The sequence below is a fragment of the Phaseolus vulgaris genome, chromosome 11 (genome assembly GCF_000499845.2).
Source record: "Phaseolus vulgaris cultivar G19833 chromosome 11, P. vulgaris v2.0, whole genome shotgun sequence".
Lineage (NCBI taxonomy): Eukaryota > Viridiplantae > Streptophyta > Magnoliopsida > Fabales > Fabaceae > Phaseolus > Phaseolus vulgaris.
Genome location: NC_023749.2, coordinates 51,107,944 through 51,131,202, shown reverse-complemented (window position 1 = coordinate 51,131,202; position 23,259 = coordinate 51,107,944). Strand labels below are relative to the sequence as shown.

The 23,259-nt window shown below is 30.6% G+C and overlaps 2 protein-coding genes across 2 annotated transcripts; one reads left to right on the top strand and one right to left on the bottom strand.

Annotated features, from left to right (window-relative positions):
* Positions 1-7,347: 7,347 nt before the first annotated feature.
* LOC137833351 (uncharacterized) lies at positions 7,348-10,128 on the top strand. The gene is made up of 4 exons (XM_068641706.1): positions 7,348-7,652; positions 8,035-8,119; positions 8,261-8,366; positions 9,059-10,128. Exons 1-4 carry the CDS (start codon positions 7,484-7,486, stop codon positions 9,806-9,808), a joined length of 1,110 nt encoding a protein of 369 aa, XP_068497807.1. The 5' UTR covers positions 7,348-7,483; the 3' UTR covers positions 9,809-10,128.
* Positions 10,129-16,394: 6,266 nt separating this feature from the next.
* Positions 16,395-22,112, bottom strand: LOC137825179 (probable choline kinase 2). Its single transcript, XM_068630857.1, has 9 exons — positions 22,053-22,112; positions 20,247-20,768; positions 19,611-19,732; positions 19,225-19,420; positions 18,856-18,971; positions 18,356-18,405; positions 17,944-18,044; positions 17,156-17,297; positions 16,395-16,735 (listed from the first exon to the last, which is right to left on the bottom strand). The coding sequence occupies exons 2-9, from the start codon at positions 20,706-20,708 to the stop codon at positions 16,629-16,631; spliced, it is 1,296 nt and encodes a 431-aa protein (XP_068486958.1). The 5' UTR covers positions 20,709-20,768; positions 22,053-22,112; the 3' UTR covers positions 16,395-16,628.
* Positions 22,113-23,259: the final 1,147 nt, after the last annotated feature.

The following is a 23,259-nucleotide window of genomic DNA, read 5'->3' as shown; positions in this document are numbered from 1 at the left end:
AGAGGATTCTTGTTTAGCACAAAAAAAAACCTTACTTTGAAATTATCAAAAATATCAAAAAAACAAATTTACAATTTCAATGAATGAAAAAAAGAAAGTTAAGCATGTCAGGTTTCATACAGAAGAGATTAAGCCTATAAAAAATCGAAACTGTAAAAAGGGCAAACATTTAAACTTCAAGGATTGCGATTAATGAAATTGTGGTTTGAATTTGAAAAGTAAGGTTGAAAGTACACAATTTTTGAAATTGCCAGCATGATCGGAAAACCCTATTTTGCAAAGAAATGGAATTTTAGGTACGTTTTGAAAGGAGATTTGAAAAAGATGATTCTTGTTTAGCACAAAAAAAAACCCCTACTTTGAAATTTCTGAAATAATACACAGATAGACAGAAAGTGGAAACCCTAACAGAGAAATCTTACCAATTTCATATAACCATAGACTCTTGCTTTTGCATGCGGACGAAAGAAGGAAAAAATCTTTCCTTGGTGCTTGATATACTGGGGAATCAATTTGAAAACATGAAAATCAAGAAACAAACCTATAAAAGTAGCGGTGGCGTTGACAGATTACTGAAACCCTAAACAACTGAAAGAGGAGAAAAAGTGAGATAATGGCTTAACATAATCAGGTAATAAAAACAAAAGAACCAAATCAGATCTCTGCAAAATGATATTTGAAAAAATGAAAACTTTTTAATACTTACTTAGCAAAACAGGAAAATGAAGATACAAACCTCTGAAAGTAGCTGTGGGGTTGACAGATTCATGAAAAAGGAAAGGAAATCAAAGAAGAGAAAAGGTTGGATACAAAGAGCACAGAACAACATTAATGACTTAAGCCAAGAAGGTAATAGAAACAAAAAAATCAATGCAACGCATGCGGGTAAAGGTTTAAAATCAGATCTAAGTTTACTGAAAGTATGGTTTCATGCAGCTCGGTGAGAGTATTCTTGCTGTGTTTTGGAGGAACAAACCAATTCCCCTTGATGATAAAGATGACTTCAAGGAATGAAAATATTTGACTATTATTATGTACCCCTAATTTTTATGTGGGAACATGTTAGATTAAGGATTTAGGATGAAAATGGGAGTGTCAGATCTTAGAAGTTTAGAAAAGTTTTGAACCAAATGTAATAATAATTATAATCTTGGAATCCCAAATATTGTGTGGCAGAAGATATGAATAAAAAAAAGGTAATTAATATTAATAATGTTGTTGAAATTTTTAAATTTAAAATTTAAAATTTGAAAATCTGAAAAATTAAATATTTGAAGCTTATTAGTAATAATAATAATCTTGGAATTATAAGTGTGCAGAAAAGTCAGAAAAAGAAGATACAAATAAAAAAATAATTAATGATCTTGGAATTGTATAATTTGAAAATATGAAAAATTAAATATTTGAAAAATAATAATAATAATCTGGGAATTGGAAATAAGTTTGCAGATGCAGAGAAGTCAGAAAAAAAAAGATATGAATCAGAGAGGTAATTAATGATCTTTGGAATTGTAAATTTGAAAATTTGAATAATCAAAATTTTTTAAGATTATTAATGATAATAATCTGGGAATTGAAAATAAGTGTGCAAAAGCAGAGAAATCAGAAAAAGAATATTTGAATCAGAAAGGTAATTAATGATCTTGGAATTGTAAAATTTGAAAATATGAATATATAAATGGGGCACAAGCAGAGAAGTCAGAAAAAGAATATATGAATAAAAAGGTAATTAATAATCTGGGAATTGGAAATAACTGTGCAGAAGCAGAGAAGTCAGAAAAAGAAGATATGAATCAGAGAGGTAATTAATGATCTTTGGAATTGTAAAATTTAAAAATATGAATAATTAAATATTTGAAGATTATCTGGGAATGGAAAATAGGTGGGAAGTCAGAAAAAATTAATGATCTTGGAATTAAAAAATTTGAAAATATCAAAAATTAAATATTTGTAGATTAATAATAATAATAATAATAATCTTGGAATTCGAAAAAAAGTGTGCGGCAGCAGCAAAATAAGTCAGAAAAGGAAGATATGATTCAGAAGAAGATATGAATCAAAAAGGTAATTAATGATCTTGGACTTTTAAATGTATTTATAGATTTGAAGATTATCTGAGAATTGAAAATAAGTGGGAAGTCAGAAAAAAGAATATATGAATCAAAAAGGTAATTAATGATCTTGGAATTAAACAATTTGTAAATATTTGCAGATTAATAATAATAATAATAATAATAATAATAATAATAATAATAATAATCTTGGAATTCGAAAAAAAGTGTGCGGCAGCAGCAAAATAAGTCAGAAAAAGAAGATTTGATTCAGCAAAATAAGTCAGGTAATTAATGATCTTGGACTTTTAAATGTATTTATAGATTTGAATTTGAATTTCGAATTTGAATTTGAATTTTGAAGAATAATATAATGCGAATAATCTTAAGGTTAAAGTTTGTCTGAAGAGTACATTAATGCGAATAAAAATTTAAAACAAAATTGATAACCAAAATAAAGTAAAGAATTAATTTTCTATACTCGACATTACAACAATTTGGAAATTACATCTATCTATAAATAAATTCTGAATACAATATTGAATTTTGAAGCACTAACAACACCATCATATGAATTGGGGTTAGTCCACTTTCAAAGATCAGTTTGTGGTCTTCACACAGTACATGTATCTGACAAAATTTCCTCCATCCACAACCAAATTTAACAGAAGCTTTTTTTGGCCTTAGGATAAAGATCCTAAAAGAAAATAAACACATGTATGAGATTTATGAAATAAACACAAAAAAACACCATTAAAGATTTTATCAGCAAAAAAAATAAACAATGAAAACAACAATGAGAACCAAGGAAGGAAAAGATTTCACCTTGATGCTGAAAAAAAGATGGATATCAACGAAAATCCCATTCCACTTACACTACCGGTTGCTGAAGAAACTGAAATGTATATGGAAAAATACCAGAAAAGATTAAATCAACATCAAAGTGAAAAATGAAAAAAAAATGAGGACAGACAAACACATGAAGGAAAAGATCTCACCTTGGTGCTTGAAAATCCATTCCACTTCCACTACCGGTTGCTGCAGAAACTGAAATGTAGATGAATATCATTTTGATGCTGTCAAAAGTAACAAAAAAACACAGAATCAACCATGTGAACAACAAAGAAACAAATAAACGGTCGAAAAATGAAAAGAACGAAATTTGATCAGAAAAACAAAAAAAGATTTAATTTTTATGCGGTGGAAAAAAGAAATCGTAAATGAGATTAACAAAATCCACCTTGGTGCTTGAACATGGTTGATATGAACGAAAATCCCATTCGACTTCCACTACCGGTTGGTGCAGAAACTGAAATGTAGATGGAAAAACTCCAGAAAAGATTAAATCAACAGCAAAGTGAAAAATGAAAAAAAAAATGATGACAGACAAACCGAGGAAGGAAAAGATCTCACCTTGGTGCTTGAAAATCCATTCCACTTCCACTACCGGTTGCTGCAGAAACTGAAATGTAGATGAATATCATTTTGATGCTGTCAAAAGTAACAAAAAAACACAGAATCAACCATGTGAACAACAAAGAGGCAAATAAACGGTAGAAATATGAAAATAACGAAACTTTGATAAGAAAAACCCAAAAAGAAGAAATAATAACCTGGAGAAATAGGAGAGAACCGCAGGAAAGCCAAAGAAGAAGAAAAATCATCAGAAACATGAAAAAAACGAAACTTTGATAAGAAAAACCAAAAAATATTTCATTTTTATGCTGTGGAACAAAGAAATCGTAAATGAGAAAACACAGAATCAAGCATGTGAAGAACAAAGAGGAAAATAAACGGTAGAAACATGAAAAGAACGAAACTTTGATAAGAAAAACCCAAAAAGAAGAAATAATAACCTGGAGAAATAGGAGAGAACCGCAGAAAACCCAGAGAAGATCGGTGCAGGAAACCCAAAGAAGAAAAAAGTTCATCCTAAACATGAAAAGAACGAAACTTTGATAAGAAAAACAAAATAAGTTTTCATGTTTATGCGGTGGAACAAAGAAATCGTAAATGAGATGAAGAAATAGTCACCTGGAGAAGGAGAAGGCTGAAATGAAGAACCCAGAAATGAAGAATAAAGGAAACGCAGAGAAGAAGAAACCAAGAGAGATTGGAGAAGTTGAGTAATAGGAGAGAGAAAGGCTGAAAGGGTATATAAAGAAAGATAGTATTTAAAGAAATGGGATTTTGGACACGTGTAAGTCATATAGAGTGCCACTTGTCACTCCCAGAATGAGTTTCAGCTTGCTATTTTTAGTTAAAATTTGAATTTTTTTCTTTTTGAATTTTTTTTAAAACTTACCCTGGAAGTGCCTTCTATTTGTTATATTTATAGATTTGTTGATAAAAAAAATGCAGTGGATAGAAAGCTTGAAGAGTATAATAGAACCTAAATTATAAAGTATTAATGTCTTTCACATATATTGAGATATTCGTGTAACTTGAATCAACTCCTCTCTACATATAGCATCTATAATTTATCTTAATGAGTTTGTTAGTATGTGACCTATTAATGTCCAATTTGTCTGGATTAACCATTTAGGATATTTTTTTTTCTTTTCACACAACAATTTAGGATAAACCCAAATCTACAGTTACAATTTGTCCTCATAAATTCTAATAAAAAAATATAATAGTTTACAAAATAATAACAATTTTAAATAGTAAAATGTGAAGTTAAACCATCTAATAGTATATTCTTTTAGTGTACTAAATAAATCCAAGTTCATTGCAAAATTTTCTTGCGAAAGAAGAGTGGTCACTATAAGAGAAATGAGCTAAAAAAAAATGGTTAACACCAATATGAAAGATGAAAGCATCATGAAGAATAAGACTTTAAGCACTGACCCAACTTCATTGTGAGAGTATGTGTTGGTCTGATGATAGTTTCTTCATCTCGAACCTCCTCTTTTTCGGCGACACAACCCCATCCTGAGTCTCACTGTTGAAGTACAAAGCAGTGACTCAATGATGACTATTTTACGGTAAGTGTATTGAGTAAGAAGTAATAATTTGTCTCTAAGGACGGATATCGAAAATCCACAAGGAACAATTATTTAAAATTCTAATCAAAGCATTCACTAAGTATAAGAATATGTACAATAATTTAATTTGAAAGATATTGACATAAGCTTGTGTGAAAATTAAATGAAAACAAAATAAATGAGTAAAATAATTCAATTAAGAAAATTCTAGATGTGAGATTAATCTTTTTTACTCGTATGTAGTTTCAATGAATAAAAACATATAACATTTCATCTTAATTGACATTGATGCACATATAAAAATCGATAATAATTTTCTCACATACAAAATTATTAAGATTGTCTCCTAAATAACGATTTATCGCATATTTATAAAAAAAATTTATTATTACGAACAAATGTTATAAAACAATTAACATTTCAAATCTATTTATAACATTTAAATATGTTAAGCATTATCATTTAATTCAATAACATTTTAGAATCATGTTTGACTTTATGCAATATTTTTTTATTGTTACACTTAAAGTGTTGTATAGATTTTTATTTTTATTTTTGCACTTTTAACATCATGATATTGAGCATACAAACTTTGATATTACATGCATTGTGTCAAAATCATTATTTGAATTGTTGTTCACCAACTCAGAACTAAGGTTGGCAAAATAGGGTGGGCTGCCCCGCACGAAAAAATGCGAGGCAAGTTTCCTTGTTTGACCCTTGAACCCACTTAAGCCCACGTGGCCTGTGAGGGCTTACGATGGGGCGGGGCGGGTTGGCCCGTCAGCCCGCAAGTGATGTGGTTGCAGTGTTCTGTTCTGTTGTGCTGTGTTGTTAGCCTGCGTTTCTCTTCTCAACATTTCAAACTTCAATCCTTAAAAACAAAGAAGCTCCACCACCGTGAACCCTAAACATTTGTGCCGCTATTCTCCACCACTGTGAACCACCACTGTGAGCCACCACTGCGAACCACCACCGCGAACCACCACTGTGAACCATCATTGCGAACCACCACCGCAACATCGCAAACCACCACCGCAATTCCTCCAACATCGCAATTCCTCCAGCACCTCGATTTCGTCCTCCACTGCAACGCAAACACCACCATCTCTGTGATTGCGACCATCCTCCACCATCGCGATTCCTCCAGTATTGCGTTTTCGTCCACCAGCACTGTGCTTATAGAAGTTAGGCGAGTCGTCCCGCATGCAGGACGGGTCATGAAAATCAGCCCATATTATGTATGCGGGACGGACCAACCCAACTCACATTTGGTGGGCCTAAGCAGGCCAACCCGATCCGCTTTGTCACTCTTACTTAGAACTTTTAAATATTTTTACATAATAATTCGTAGAATGTTAAGTATTTACATATGTCTCTAAGGTACTTGTCACATGTCATCTTGTAAGACTTCAAGGTATTACACCTAATAATGTTTTTTTTTTCTCAATTTTAATGATTTCGTCTAAGTTTTTATAACTTATAATATCTTTATGTTATACTAAACTTTCACTAATACCAATCTCACATACATAAAAAAAAATATTATTATTTATTAATTATTGAAATAGGAGTGTCTTGAAAGTGACTTTTCAATTTAAAGCTTGCGTCTTTTCATATAAAAACTTAGTTTATACTTTAACATTTCTTTATTTAGTTTATACCTTAACATTTATTCCTCCTTTCCTGGATTAAAATCCTTAATCAAAGGAAAAAAAAATCTAAGTTGAAGATTCCAAGAATCAATAGCCATAACTTTTCAATGCTCCCATCAAAACTCGCAGAAATCTCAACCTAAAATAGATAAATGTCCAATTCTGAATCCGATTCCATAATTTAGATAATTTTAATCTTAGATATTCAACTTTGATGTGGATTTGTCATATATATATATATATATATATATATATATATATATATATTGTTTCATTGTCACTTTTAAGAACTTTAACTATCATTTAATTACACACCCACAACATTAAGACATTCACTTAAATATTGTTCACATCTAATATTCGAATGCATAAAACTTGTAAAAAAAATAAAAATTGGTTGTAATAATAAATTAATTTGGAGAACATTTTGCAGTCCAATGCTCCACAAAAGGTTAACATTTTATAATAAGATCATTTATCATAATTTAATGTGTTCCATCATATAAACACTAGAAAAATTCAAACAAAAGAAATAGTTAGCCGGCTAGAGCTCCACGTGGCACCAATATCTTTTTTTCGTGGTAAATTAATCATCATCATTATCATAATCATAATCACCAAATCATTAAATTTACTTTTGTCGTTTGCAACACTAAGCATCGTTGGAACATAAGAAAGAGAATCCACGATAGTGGAGCAATGTAATGCGAAGGAATTGGAAGAGAATGTTATAAGGGTAACATAACACATCATTGTTAATCATAATTAGAAGCATTGATTAGAGAAGAATATGGCGATTAGTGGTGTGAGGAAGACGAAGATGAAATCGCGCATGGAACGAGACGAAGACCTAACACTTTTCAGGGAATTGCGAAAGCGTCAGAATGAACACATCCCAAGCCTCTTGCATTGTGTCAATTCTGAAGAGTTTGAATGTGCCACTACCAATGATACTCATGGTAAGTACTCATGAATTATAATTATTGTAATTTGAATATTATTATGATAACTTCATAACCGTAAATTAAAAAATATCAGTTTATAATTATGATTTGTATGATATAATTTATTCTCATTGAGATGAAGTCGGTCGAAATCTGAATAAGTTTTGACTAGTCTTGTTTCAAACTCCAGTGATTCAGACTTTAAGAAATGAGAAGCAGGTGAAGTCCTCCTAATTTCTTGAAGGCTGAATCACTAGAGTTTAAAACAATACTACTAAGAGTCTACCGAATTCTAACTAATTTTATTTCGACGAGAACACAGTTCTAAAATTATTTTAACTTTAGAAAAAATTAATTTTTTTTTAGTTATAATCTGATATAAGATTGTCAATTTCAGGTAATTTTTCACTGTATAGAATTCCGTCGGGGAGGAAAGAGTATGGAGTGGAGTTTCTGGAAACAAACAAAAATGATTATGATTGGTAAGTTTGGTGTGTGAATAGATATAGTTGTGCATGATGATTTTGATTTTTGAAATAAGAAAAATGTATATAAACATATATGATTATTTGATTAATTCTGCAATAAAGAAAATGACTTTGTGACTGCATGTGCCAAAAAAGGTTGAAAACACCACCAGCTACTCCTCTGTTTCCATCCCTTGAAATGGAACCAGGTCCTCAACTTCTCCTTCAGAAGGAGATACCAATCTCTCAGGCCATCTCAAGAGTAAGTCACTCAACTTTTAGGGATTTTGTTCATGATGGAGTTATTTTTTTTCCTTTTTATCAAAATGGAATTCGTTTAAAAAAAATTACAAATTTAGACAAGTCGTGTCAATTCGACACGACTTCATATGCACAAATCGTCCCAATTAGACACGACTCTGTCATGTCATACTGAAGTCGTGCCACTGCCATGTGATACTGAAGTCGTGCCAACTTGACACGATTTCTGCCGCGTCATATTTTTATTTTATATTTTTAATTTTATTGTTTATATATTGAGTGGTAAGTTATGTAATGTTAAAAATTAATATGATACATAATTTCTAAGAATGTTAGTTTTAAGGAACAAAAAATTGGATAATCGTGTATGGATCATGTTTGGATAATCAACTTATTCAAATTTTGAGTCATTAACTCCCGAGGACATTACCACCGAACATGATTTTTCACTAGCCAAAAAGTATATTTTGATATTTAATGTCTCATGTATGCAAATTTGTTGATATTTTGATATTTAATGGCACCAAACATAATAGTCAAAAACCCCAAAAATAACCCCATCAGTTAAAAACCCCAACTTTTATGTTAATATATCAAATCTTAAAAAGAGTATAATAAGTTCTTCTTGGTAAACGATTTTGTTCAATTATTCTAATTTTTATGTTCGTCTGAAATTCTAATTTTGCCACACAGTTTGCATGGAGTGAAGTGGAAGCACCAAAACCCAAATCAAATGATGGAAAAACAACTCATACCAACTCAACCAAACCAAAACTTTCAACAAGATCAATGACCCCAAGTCACTCTAGGCAAAGACCAAGCACCACCAAGAACACAAATGAACAAGAGACAAACACTTCCCCAACCATTCCCTACAAGAGAAACAATGCCAAAAGTGACCATGATGCATTCAACAACACGAAATCCACTCCCCAAAAGCAAACCAACAATGCTGATTTCCTTGCTTTGAATGTCAAGAAAAGCACAGAAACAAATGAGTCACAAAGAAAGCTAAGAACAAGAGGAGTTTCTCCATCAGTGAAATCAAGGGTTGCTGTTGTGAATAACATCATAGAACTCTCCAATGAGACACCAGCAAATCTAAGGACAGATCAGAGGTCAAGTTCCACGACACGAGGAAGAAGCACAACTCGATCTTCTACGGTTTCAGGGTTTCAAAGTCGGGATCCTACTCCACGAACATTTAGAGCATCAAGGTCACCATCACCAAGCATGGCTAATGGTAGCTGGAATCAGTTAGAGAGAAGCCAGAGGAACTTGAGGGCACATAAAGAAACATTCACTCTAGCAGCAAGCACTAATGAAGGAAGAGCACATTTTAAGGGAAGTAAGATGGTAGAGAAAGTGATGAATGCTAGAAAGTTAGGTATGAATCAAGTGGACAGAGAAACCAAAACAAAAGCTTTCAAATCCAGGGTATGATTCTTAATTCCTCCTCTATTTAATGATCTATAATGTAAAACGAATATAATTATATTTGTTTAAAGTTATGTTGAAAATCTATTAGAATTAGAATTGTCAAATATCATAAAAATGTGTTTTAAACTAAACATTTTATTGATGATAGTGTCTTATTCGTGTCGAATACATGATACATTAGTTAATGATACATTAGTTAAGAGACGTGTCCGAATTTTATAGTGTATAATTTTTTTATTGTTAGTAATATATTGTTTTAACAAGTTATATATCATAAGCAAATTTAATAATATAAGAATTACATTATCAACAATTTTTTCATTAATCTCTTACATTTCCTTTCTTTCCTTTCTTGTATGTATATTCTAACTTATTTTCATGAATAGAAACCTACTTATTTATTAGCTATAAAAGGTTAATCCAAAAAAAAATTAATTTTATACATTTTTTATGTTATGACACAAGAAAAATAATGAAAACAACAAATCATAACACAAAGTTGCTCAAGCCATGATCAAATTAAAGATTTTTCCTGCAATGTGTTTATAGAAAATTTAAAAGATAGTGGTCTAGTGATGACAATTGATATATCTAATATGCAGGAAATGTCATTGTTTTAAGAAAAAGACGAGACATCGTGAAAACTATTATGTAGAGATCATTGGAACACTTAATATTCGGTCCAACTAGAGTAGTTTATATAATGTGTAAATGTTTACACCTATTATTTTTCAACACCAAGAGAATGCAAGGAACTAAAAAATTTCTTAAATAATATCGAATTTAGTATGTTAGTTCATAAATTTGTTATTGTTTACTTTATAATATGATAAAATGATTAAGTTTTCATTTAAAATGTTATTGTATCACGAAGAGAGTTATTCCCATCTTGTTGATAAAAAAAGAAGAGGGCGTGAGTCTCTATGTATCTCAACATATATAGGTGAAATACAATTTTGTATCATTCACTTTTTAGCAATACTTGTAGAGTTTCTTTCACCCCTTTGATACCCTTACATTGTATCAAGAGAGTTTATTTTCTTCTTCTTTCTCTTTTCTCACTATGTCTTCTTCGTCATCCACTGTTTTGTTTCAATATTTACTCTTTTGCTCATCTCATACCTTATCCACTTTGACGTCTCTAAAGCCAATGTCGATAACTACCTTACATGACAACAATAGCTTCTTGCACATGTTTGTGGTCTCTAACTTCTTCATTTTCAAGATAGTTATATGACTCCTATGAAATTTCTTACACCAGACGATGTTGTTTTAAACACTATAAACTTGTTGTTGCTTAGTTTCTAGCCTCCATGACCACACATATTCTAACCAAAATGGGTGATCTTCAATATGTCTTTCAAATATGAAATAAGTTACACGTTTATTATGTTTCCAAACTCGTGCGAAGAAACTTAAACTTCAATTAAGGAATCTAATAAGTGTCAATATTTAGTGAAATTTCATGCAAAAGGTTAAACATTTATGGATTTTAATTGTTGATTAAGCTATGACTCAACCCTCATTTGAAAAACTAGAATTTAATAAAATATTTGGGAGTTATGAGATTAATAGAATTATTTATTCCCAATTTTGTGTTATTTTCAGGAATTTAAGGAAAGATGAAGCATATATATTATGAATAGATATGTCACTTAGCCCAACCCAAGCCCATAACACTATATCGCATGATCATTCCTCTGCTAGTTCCTCATCCTTTTATATAGATGATTCAGATGCTCCTAGTACATCAACTGATAGAATGTTCATCCTATGCTTACTTGTGCCAAAGTTGGTATCTTCAAATTGAAAGTTTTTCATATACCTCTACTTCGGTTGATATTTATGAACCTACCATATATAAACAAGCTCAGGAGCATCCTGGATGACTCCAAGATATGTGATTTGAATACAAAGCTCTCATTGCCAATAACACTTGGACTCTAACTCAATTATCTACTGATGCAAAATTTAGTTGGATCCAAATGGGTTTTCAACCACAAATTAAATGTTGAAGGAATTTACAACATTACAAAGCTCGACTGATGATGACTCTTTTACGACAAGTGTACTGAGTCAGGAGTAATAATTTGTCCCTAAGGATGGATATCCAACCCACAAGGAAAAATTATTTAAAATCTTATTTGTAGCATTCACTAAGTATAAGAATATGTACAATAATTTGATTTGATATTGACAATAGTTTGCATGAAAATTAAATAAAAGCAAAGTAAATGAGTATCAACTAAGAAAATTGGGAATGAAGTTAATCCTTCTCACTCGTGTAAGTTTTAAACATGTAACATTCCATCTTGATTGACATTGATGCACATAAAAATCATTCATATTGATTCATCGCATAAAAAATTATTAAGAGAGTCTCCTAAATATTGATTTCTCACATATTTATAAAAACTCCTTATCATTACAAACAGATGTTATAAAGAAATTAACATTTCAAATTTATTTCTAGTTAAGCATTATGATATAGGTCAAATGCTTAGAAGCACTTTGTAATCAAATCTAAGGATCAAAATCATGAATAGTTTCCAGCTTTGAGAATAAAATGATAATACCAATCATTAATCAATAATTGAATATTATAGATAAATATCACATCAATACTTAACAGTTTGAACAAATTTCTCCTAATTACAAAGAAAAGAATTAGCCAGTCATTGTGGCTACAAGCATAGAGAACAAGAAAAGAAGATCTAGAGTGTTTCTCCTTGATGGTTGCTTCCTTTAGGGTTTTCTTCCTTTGGTTCCTCCCAATGATGTTTAGGGTTATGTCTCACGTCTTTTATTTAATCTAATTGGGCTTAGGCTAAGTGACATATTTATTCATAATATATTATTTTGCTTCATCTCATCTTAAATTCCTGAAAATAACACAAAATTCAGAATAAATCGTTCATATTTATCTTATAATCCAAAAAGATGTAAAAAGGTTAAAATTCCTAAAATATAGGTTAAATTATAACTACTTTATCAATTAGAGTCTATAAATGTCTATCTTTTTATATGAAATATTACTAAATTATGACACTTACCAGCTGATTCCAAAGGATTTTTATCAATCCAAAGGTTTTGATTACAAAGATACATTTAGTCTCATTGTCAAACCAACAACCATACATATTGTTCTTATAAAGGCTTTATCTACACACGACCCTTCCAACAAATTGACATTTACAAAACATCTTTCTACACGGTGATTTGGAACACAATGTTTATATGCAAATATCTCTTGAGTTTCCTTCTTCTAATCCTACAAACTTCATAAATCAATTTATGGGTTAATGCCCCCACTAGTACAAAATACGTTAAATACAACACTCTATAAAGACGGTTGTGAAAGAACAGTCGTAATAAGAGAGGCGGTGGTATTGTTGTATTTTTTTTCAAATTTACGGTGGAAGGGTCGTCATATGTGTGTTTGTTGGAGATACAAAGACGATTCCTAGTGAACCGTCGTTATAAGCTGGCCTGGCACTTTAGCTACATTGCATGCGCGTATCTCACTTCATCTTCCTCTCATTCTTCATTTTCCCTTACTGTGCGATGCAGTCTCACTCACTTTCTGCTCTCCACTCAAACCCTACTATTTTCTTCTCCACATTCATTACAGCCTGTCGCACCGCCGTCTCCCACCCACCGCATTGGTCGCTCAGTAAAGGCGTTGCTCCACCACACCGTTCGTGCCTCGTCACTTTGCATCGTCGTCGTCGCTCATCCTGTGACAACGCGCTGTCGTTGTCGCACACCCCCCCCCCTCTGACTACACGCACGCGCTTGTCGTCGGTCAGTGAAACCATCGACAATTTTTATTTAGAGAGTTTTGAATTGATAATATTTGCATTGATGCTAAGAATGCGCGTCAATCCTTCACCTTCGCACGCCCACACATCGCCAGCACCTCCACTATAGAAGGTTAGTATTTTAATAAATATTTGAATGTTAGTGTTGATTAGTTAATAGTAATGTAATAGGCACAAAAATGGGTCTTGAGAAACAAGATGGACGCACAAGGTATTGTATCATCACTAAAAACAAAACAATGTGTTTGGTTTGTATGATTGAGGTAGGCAAACAATATTGTAAAATTCATTACAAATAGGTAGAAATTGATTTTTGATCCAATTTTTTTTTATGGGAACTTGATTTAGTGTATATTTGATGGATGAATCCTCGGATTGAAGAGAAGAATGATAGATTTGGAGTTTCCAAAAATTAGCGTGACAAAACTTCAAACGGTCATAACTTTTGATATAGAAGTCGATGGCCCCACCAAAATTCAAAAATTTCATCATTTATTATAATTTGTTTATTTTTTAGCATTATTTAGGTATTTTGAGGTTTTAGTTCTCACACTTACACTTATCAGAAAATTCTGAATTTTTTCATGATGTTTTCTAGTATAAATTAGAGATTTATAAAATCATTATGATTACATTACATTCACAAATTTATTACTCATACATTACATTACATAATGTTATGTGTGTGTTCTAACAAGAAATCTTATTATTTTAGTGTTTATTCTGGATATAACATGTTGTGTGGGGGGGAGAAATGCAAGTGCAAATGCAAAGAAACACACTTGGATGTACCTTAAGGTAACCATGTATAACACTTTAGAATTACATAAAACTTTTTCATATATTTATAGAACTTTTTGTAGACTTTCATATTTAAATTATGATATTACATGTATTATTGTTCTGAAAATTTGATATTTAAAAAATTACACTTATAACGACGGTTCCCTATTAGAACTGTCTTTAAAAAACATTTCTAATGACGATTCTAGTGGGAAACAATCGTTATAAGTGTATTTTTTCAAAAAATATATTGTTATAACGGCGGTTCTAGAATTGTCATTAATGTGGCTTTATAATTACGATCCTAGAACCGTTCTTATAAACAAATGATTTATAACAACATCCGCAATAATGACAGGTAAGGAACCATCTTTATATGTCATTTTTAACCGTCGTTAATGAGCTTTTTTGTACTAGTGCCCATGTTCATGGTTTTTGAAACTCACTCACGTGCTTCTTAATATGGGTTTTCATTCTTCTAAGAGTGACTCTTATCGTTTTACTCGGTTCAACAATATTGGTACTCTTTTAATTATTATCTATGTTGATGATATCTTGATTACTAGTAGTTCTTCGTTTCTTGTCCAAATTTTTATCAAATATTTGATTGACAAGTTCGCCTTGAAAGACTTGAGTTTGTTACCCTATTTTCTGGACATTGAAGTTAATTGGCTCGGTGATGACAACCTTTATCTTTCTCAGACAAAATATATCAAAGATCTTTTACAACGTGCTAAGATGATCAATTCAAATCCTCAACCCATACCCATGTTTTTGTCTTCTATATTAACTATTGATGGATCTATTGTTGTTGAAGATCCTGCTATTTATCGCTTTACAGTTGGTGCTCTTCAGTACGTCACTGTTACTTGGCCTGAGCTTTCTTTGTGTTAATAAATCATGTCAGTACGTGCATCATCCTTAACTTCATCAATGAAAAGCAATGAAGCGCATACTTTAGTACTTAGTTGGAACTTCAACTCATGGTTTTCATGTCCGTTCATGCTCTGACTTCTCCATAATTGGTTTCAAAAATTCTAATTGGGATTCCAACTTTGACGACCGGAAATCCGCTACAGGTTATTACATTTATGTTGCACGGAATCTTATATCATAGTCGTCTATCAAGAAAAAGGTCATTTCTCGCAGTAATATAAAGGTTGAATACTGGAGTGTGGCTGCTACTCTCATTGAGATTACTTGGATTGAGTCCCTGTTCACTGGACTTTACAATTGGCTACACCAAAGCTAGACTCATAAAACATTGGTGTTGTTCTTCTCACGACTAATCTTGTTATGCACTCCAAATCCAAGCACTTTGAACTTGATCTCCATTTTTGTGCATGATCATATCCAACAAAAACGTCTTCTTCATATTCATCTTTCTTCACGGTTTCAAGTAGCTAATTTACTAACCAAACCCGTTTCTAGTGCTACTTTTCACAAGTTCAAGAGTAAACTTACGGTTTTTGTATGAAATATAATTTTGTATGATTCAATATTCTGCAATACATGCACAACTAGTGTGTTTTAAATTCATAATTGGAGTTTTAAATTTTTTCTTCTTTGATACATTGTCTTTTTTCCATAAATTCTTTAATGTGTTACGGTGTGTTTCGTTATATTTGTTTTGATTTCTCATGTTGGTTTGAACAATCAGTGTGTTTTCTCATACTTCTTTCTATAATTGAAACTTGTAGTCATGTTGTATTTTTCTATAATTGGAACTTGTTGACATGTTTTTTTATGGATCTCAATTGTTGTTAGGTGTTTGTTGATTAGTTTTTAATGGCATTGTCTATTATGTTAGAAAGATTTTTTATCAACAAATTAGAAGAGTTATTTTTTTATTCACCAAAGTAACAAAGTCTTTACACTAAAAATAATAGGGTTGGAAATACATATAACAAAAGTTCTTCTAATAATTACGTGGTAATTAGATAGAATGACGATTCTTCTACCGTCATCGAGAAGTTAAATTATTTAAAAAATACTATCACAATTTTTTTAATAGTTTCAAAAGGACCATCACAGAGATTGATACATACATAGTGTTTCTTTAACCTGATTAAGGTTAAGAATTTTCCCAGATAAAGTTACAAAGAATGAAGAAAGTAAACAAAAATAGTACATGGGCATTATATTTCTATACTTTCTTACTACTATTCCCATTTCACTCATTAAGTTGAATCCAGGAATGAATTTTGCCATACCATGCTCTAGTGTCTCGATCTGAAAAATCCAAGACCAAACAATCTCTTCAATCTCCTAGGGATACCAATGCTCCTACCTGGTCTATGGTGAGTGGTTGTGGCTGCTTGTTTCCCTACAAACAAATAACTATTTAGAATAGCAAATATTTAATGCCACATATAAATACGATTCATTAAGATAAATGAAATTATGTATAGATAATGTTTAAGACTTTCAAATTTATAGGAGCTAAAGCTGAAAGAAAGTTAAGAGAACTAAAATCAAAATTTTATGTTTACAAAGACTCACAAACTCTTTTTTAAGTTATGCATTTTTCTTAAGAATTGAGATAATTTATCACCTTCCACCCTTTTAAGAGTACTTTCTACTTTAACTAAATTTTTTACACAATCTAACTTCTCATTTTAGTCCTATAGGTTTGGGTTCTTGTATAAGGGTGATAACATTTCTGAAATATTTTGTTTTATTTAATGATGATAGCATATGATATTAAGTGTTTATTAGAAGCAATATATTGATTTTGTACTATTACCATTATCATGAGAATGCTCATCAGACTCATTATGCTCATCAGGCTCATCAGAGCTCAAAGCAGAAATTTTCTTTGACCAATATTCTTGGAATCTTTGTTTTGCATATTCCCTGTAGTTAAAGTCAATTTTATTTACATGCTCCTGCAGAAAAGGAATTCAAAAGAATAATTAGATACATACATTACACACATTTGAAAAATCTATATATACTTAGAACTATCCTTTTAGAAATTTAATTTACAATATTTTAGACTATTTATTTCAATAACCAGACTACAATTTGGTCATTTGTGTAATAAATCCAATTCCAAAATTACATAAATTTACATTACAAGAAAATCATGAAATAGAAACTAATTTTAGAAACTAAAAGACAATAATATGATTCAAAATGATTCTACTATTGAATGATCTATTTAAAGGTTCACACAAATCTATAAATTAAGAGCATGTTTTGTTTCATTTCTATCTCACTTTCCATGTTAATTTTAATCATTCTTTTACAATGGATTGATATCAAACGTGATTTAAAGGTGTTCCGAACACACCCTAAAAAAGTAATACTTGTAAAAAGAAAAGGCAATGGCTTAATGAGTACAAGAAAGTCTCTTCAACTTTTAAGGACGCCTTTCAAATTCAACATGAGTGTAAGAGTAAAATTTTCATATATATAAACATTGAATTTTGTTATGGTTTTGATTATAAACATTTTATTTATGTAAATAATGCACATAAGCTTAAATATAGAAAATCAATGCTAATTAAGTGAGAAAGTGAAGATATATACCGAAATTACTCCCCAAATGCCCCACGATAGATGATTTGCAAGAGCGTACTTCTCAACTTCTTCAAGCAATTGTTCTACTTCACTGTCACTAGGTTTCTCACCTGTATCGCCATTTTTTTTATCAACAAGGACCAAATAATTAAACAAAACCACTTAAAGGATGGTCCCACCCTCATACAAAACAATATATACAAATGCACATTTCCTCATATTCAAACAACATCCCAAAAAATACGCCTACTACCTATCCTTACACTACCAACTAAATACAACGGTAAGAGAAAATTGTATTGATGAGAAAATGTTAACATTTATATCACTAGGAACTATGGTTTATAATAATAAAAAAGTTATTTTAAATAAAACTAAGTCCACCATGCAATAAAATCTTTTAACACAATTGAAATGTCACCTGAAGAACTCAAATATGCATGTACAAATCGTCGACGCTCCTCCAAATCTAACAAAAGAAAGAACGAAATTGTGTTAATTGTTTGGTGAAAACAAAAGTTAGAAGAAATTGCAGAATTGATGATTCACGAAAATCATGAAATAGAAATCAATTTTATATACCAAAAATAATTAGTTGTTATAGTAACTAAATTAGAGACTAAAATTCTTTTTGATTTCTAAATTAGTTTATATTATTATTAAATAATTTCTAAATTAGTATCTAATTAACGATCAAAAAATTTGCTACCTAATTTAGAATCTAAATAATTGGTAGTTAAAACATTGATAGCTAATTAGATACTAATTTAGAAACTATTTAACAATAATAGAAACTAATTTAAAAATAAATAAAAAATAGTTTTTAAAATGATCTCTGATTTAGTCACTATAGCAACTAATTATTTTTTTTGTTTCTAAAATTGTTTTCTATTCCATAATTTTCTTGTAGTGGACATATCAGGATATTTAGTGTAGTCAAGAATATGAGGTGTATCTGTGTGATAGTTGGCCGCCATCTCATTGAAGTGATTTGCTATATCATACGCCACAGGATTGTAACTTGCATATTCATAATCCTGTTATAAAAATAAATATTTAGTATTTGTTAGTATACAAAACTTTACATTTACTTATGACTTTTTAAATAAATATTACATAAATCTTTAGAATTAAGATTAATTATGTCTTTAGTTTTTGAAATTTGTTGAGATGAATTTAATTTGAGTGTCTAAACTAAAAATAATAACTAAATAAACATGGTTGTTTTGGCTCATCAGAAGATTCAAGAACAAAAAGATTCCTCTAACCAACATAAAAAGATGAACTTACTATAATGGTGACAGAACAGGACTCTTCATCAAGCATTATGTTACCATATTGCAAATCGTTGTGGCAAAATCCTATGCATTGGTTTGTGCCTGATAACTCATTTTCCAAGGTAGATATTTCCTTGTCCAAAGTGTTCAAACTAAATGCTTCAACATCTTCAGGAGAACTCAAGCGTTTGGCTTCTTTAACCCAATCTCTGAAGCATTAAAACAAATTTATTTTAGAAATTATCAAATTCAACTAATATTCACATGTGTATCTAAACATTAATATATTCATGTTTCAAACAAATTGTTCTTCTAGATAACATAATGAATGAAATTTGACTGGGATGTTAATCTCAATTTGAATAGATCAAGAATCTAGTTTTTCATAAGAACAAATACCTTAACCTATCCCAAAGGTTCACTGTCTTTGGACCAGGCATGCCAAGATCATGAAACTCCTTCATTTTGGCTGCTATAAGAGCAGAAGTAGATGCATCTCGCAGATCAGATGCTGATAATGTCTGTTAAATCCACCACATTAATCTATCAGCTTGATCATGTTCATAAATGGGATAGTAAAAAAAATGAATATAACAAATGACTAAACTTTTCAAGTATGATATCAAAAGTGAGTGTAGTTTTAAGTAATATCAATTTTTATAAGATTGAGTTAAATTTAAAGTTCACTTTCTAATATGGAATTAGGGTCTATTCTAGCGAGAGTTTGTTGAGTTTATCAGACTACCAGCTATCGAATCACCCATAATATGTTGTCCCACATACGAGTTGAAAAGTCTCAACGTGAAAGAGGTGTTGAAGATCTCACGTCAATTAGAGATGAGGTTATTTCATAGTATAAAAGGACTAAAATTGAACTAAAATTAAAGTCTACTTCTTGCAACTTACTAAGAGATACTAGGTTTAGAGTTTAGGTTTCTTGCAACTCACTACGAGATACTAGGTTTAGGGTTTTGGTTTAGGTTATGATAAAAGTTGGGGAATGAAAATGAATGCATGAAGTAAAGATGACAATACCCTTGCATGGATGAACTCCTCAATGCGACCATTATCGAACCTTCCTAGCAAACGAGGCCCTTGTCCACTCTTTGACATGAATTCAAATGTCTTGACCTCAACATCCCTATCAAAGAAAACACCAGTGCCCACACCATAGATTCTTGCCACAACCTTTCTTGAGGATTCTCCTTCTGTTGTCTTCCATTTTATCTGGAAAACTTCATTTGTCATTGCTCCTTTAAGAGGGATTACTTTCAATGCATTCACATCAACTACATTCTCCCATTCAGTTGCCAATGATTTCAGTATCTCACTTGCTTCACTTGGAAGACAATATTCTCTTTCTTCTATGCCCTTTATTGCACTACTTTCTGGAATCCCTGCATCATCATCACTAACTACATTTTCTGCATCAACAACTTCTTTATTCACAGGATTTCGTGTGGCCTCTTCAGCTGCCCCAAGAACAAAAGTCACCATTCTTCCTTCAAGAAGAAGACTATAAATATTCAAGTTCCTTTTTCTTTGATTCCTTTACACCTGGAAAAGCAAAGATAATTAATACCCAAAAAAAATTAATATCCATATATATATAAGCCATGGAAATCAGAATATATATGAAGAATTTTCTATTTCAACATATTTTTTATCAGCAAAAAAAAATAATATAAAATAAAGGAGATACTTCAGGGGTATCTCAACTCGTATACAGTATACACACAGTATACCGTATACAGAACCACGAAACCCAAACCAACTAAGGTTATTGGTTTCTTAAAAATGAAAATAAAAATCATTCAATCAATGAATATTCCTTCCACCAACCCATAAACCTACACAATTGGTCTAAAAATAAATTACTACAACCAAATAAATAGATTTAAAACAAAATAGAAATACAAAAAAAAAGATAATTCTTTAAAAAAAAGAATGAAAAGTGAAAGATCAACCTATCAACTCATCCTATAACGAAACAAAGTACTAATTTCAACTCATATAAATCAGATGGATTATCCCTGATCCATCCTACTTTTAGCCAGCTAAAACGGATCATGCTAACCCATTTTGCAACTCATAAATATCTCTTTATGATTAAGTATATATACATCTAATCTCAAAATCTTAAATTTTATGAAGAGGATGAAACCAATTAAAAGTGTTATTTTATTAAAATATAAAGAAAGATTTTAAAAATTAAAAAAAAAGTCTAATTGCTATTTTCTTACATATATATAAGAAATATAGATGTTTATTGTAAAATTATTTAGCATATAATATTAGGAGAGATTAAATGCAATTTCCTCAATTATTTTTAAGTACATTGTTACATTTAGAAGAAAGAGTGCATTTTAAATCTCATGTTAAGAATAAAAAATATATGATTTTTGTAATTTTTAATGTCTAAAAATAAATATAATTTGAATACAAATAGCTGAGTCTTCGTATATGAAGCCTCAAATAAAAGGTTTCAAATTTCCCTATTATCTCTAAAGGAAAAATCTAGTAAAATCCTTGAATATATCACAATGTTGATGTTTATTATGCAGTAAATTTAATAACATTTCGAAAACTACAAAGTTATAAACATCCTAAGAATTATAAGAATTTAGATAACAGTTTTAAAACCAAACAAATACACTCTTGGAATCAACATGAATCATGTTACCTAAACAAAATTAGTATGTGATTAATTTAACCAATTGTTCTGCAACATTTGAACAAAATTGTTACCACCCATAGAGAGAAACCCTGTTCTTTCTCTGAAAAAGAGCATAAAAAGAAGTGAAATTATTGCAACAGAAGAACAAAGAGAAAGAAAGGAACCTCAGAAGGAACGACAACACCTGGTTGGTGACCTTACCACCGGGGAAGAAGAGTAAAGGCTCACAAATAAAAGATCCTGTGATTTTGAAAGCATGGAGAAAAGAGGTTTATATAGGTCTTTCCACCTCTAACAAATGGGTACAAAAAGTGGGGTCCAGATGAAGGGAGGGAAAATGGAGGGTCCCAAGTGACCCTCAAAATCCACTTTTTTCAGCAATATGTATAAATAGATTTTGCCACTATTCTCCAAAATCATTCAAGTTTTAAGGAAACAATTATTTTATAGTGTATGTTGAACAAACTCTTGTTTAAAAAAAGAAAATTGTGAAATAGAGGACTACATTTCCTAAAAAAAAAAAACAGAATTGTAGAGTTACACAGTGTATATGTCTGGTTTTCTTGGTTTATGCATGATTTTCTAATGATGTTATAGGAAGCATTGGTACATATAACTAAAAAAGGAAAGAGATGATTACTACAAGCAAGATTTGGAACTCACTTGTTATGAAAATTAAATTAGATATTTTGTTTATTTGTATAAGAATTAGTTATATATATAGTCATTTTTTTATCAAGAAAAAAAATAAAATAATAATATTAATAGGTAAAATAGTACGATCCACTAAATACGGAATATAATTAGTTTAAAATCTCTTCTTCAAGCTAGCTTTTCTACATTTACATATTATTTTTCTATGTAGCACAGACACTGACACGAACACTGATACGACACGGACACGGACAAGGATACGAAGATACATAAAATCTCTAAAATGTAGAACACGGAGGAATCTATATATTATATAATTATGAATTATATAAATTGACAATAAAAGTTTATGTGCACAAATATGTTTCAAATTATTTTTTTGAGCAGAAAAATGTTTTTTATTTTTATAATCATAATAACAATTTATACAATAAAGTTTGAATTTTTAGAAAATTAATGTAGTTTTCTTTTTTAAAATTGTGTTAAAACCGTACTACAATTGTCATAAATCTAACAAATACTTTTTGAATTGAACATTTCACAATACGTGTCCTCCAGGTGTCATACGAGTGTCGGTGTCTGATACTCTTATCGAACATCGACACGCCATTTAAGAGGAGTGTCCGAACTTCATATTTTCCTTTTCTCTTTGCTGATGACTTTCTTTCAAAGACACGTTGTTTTTCTCTTTCTGTCTCTTCACAAAAATATGATTAA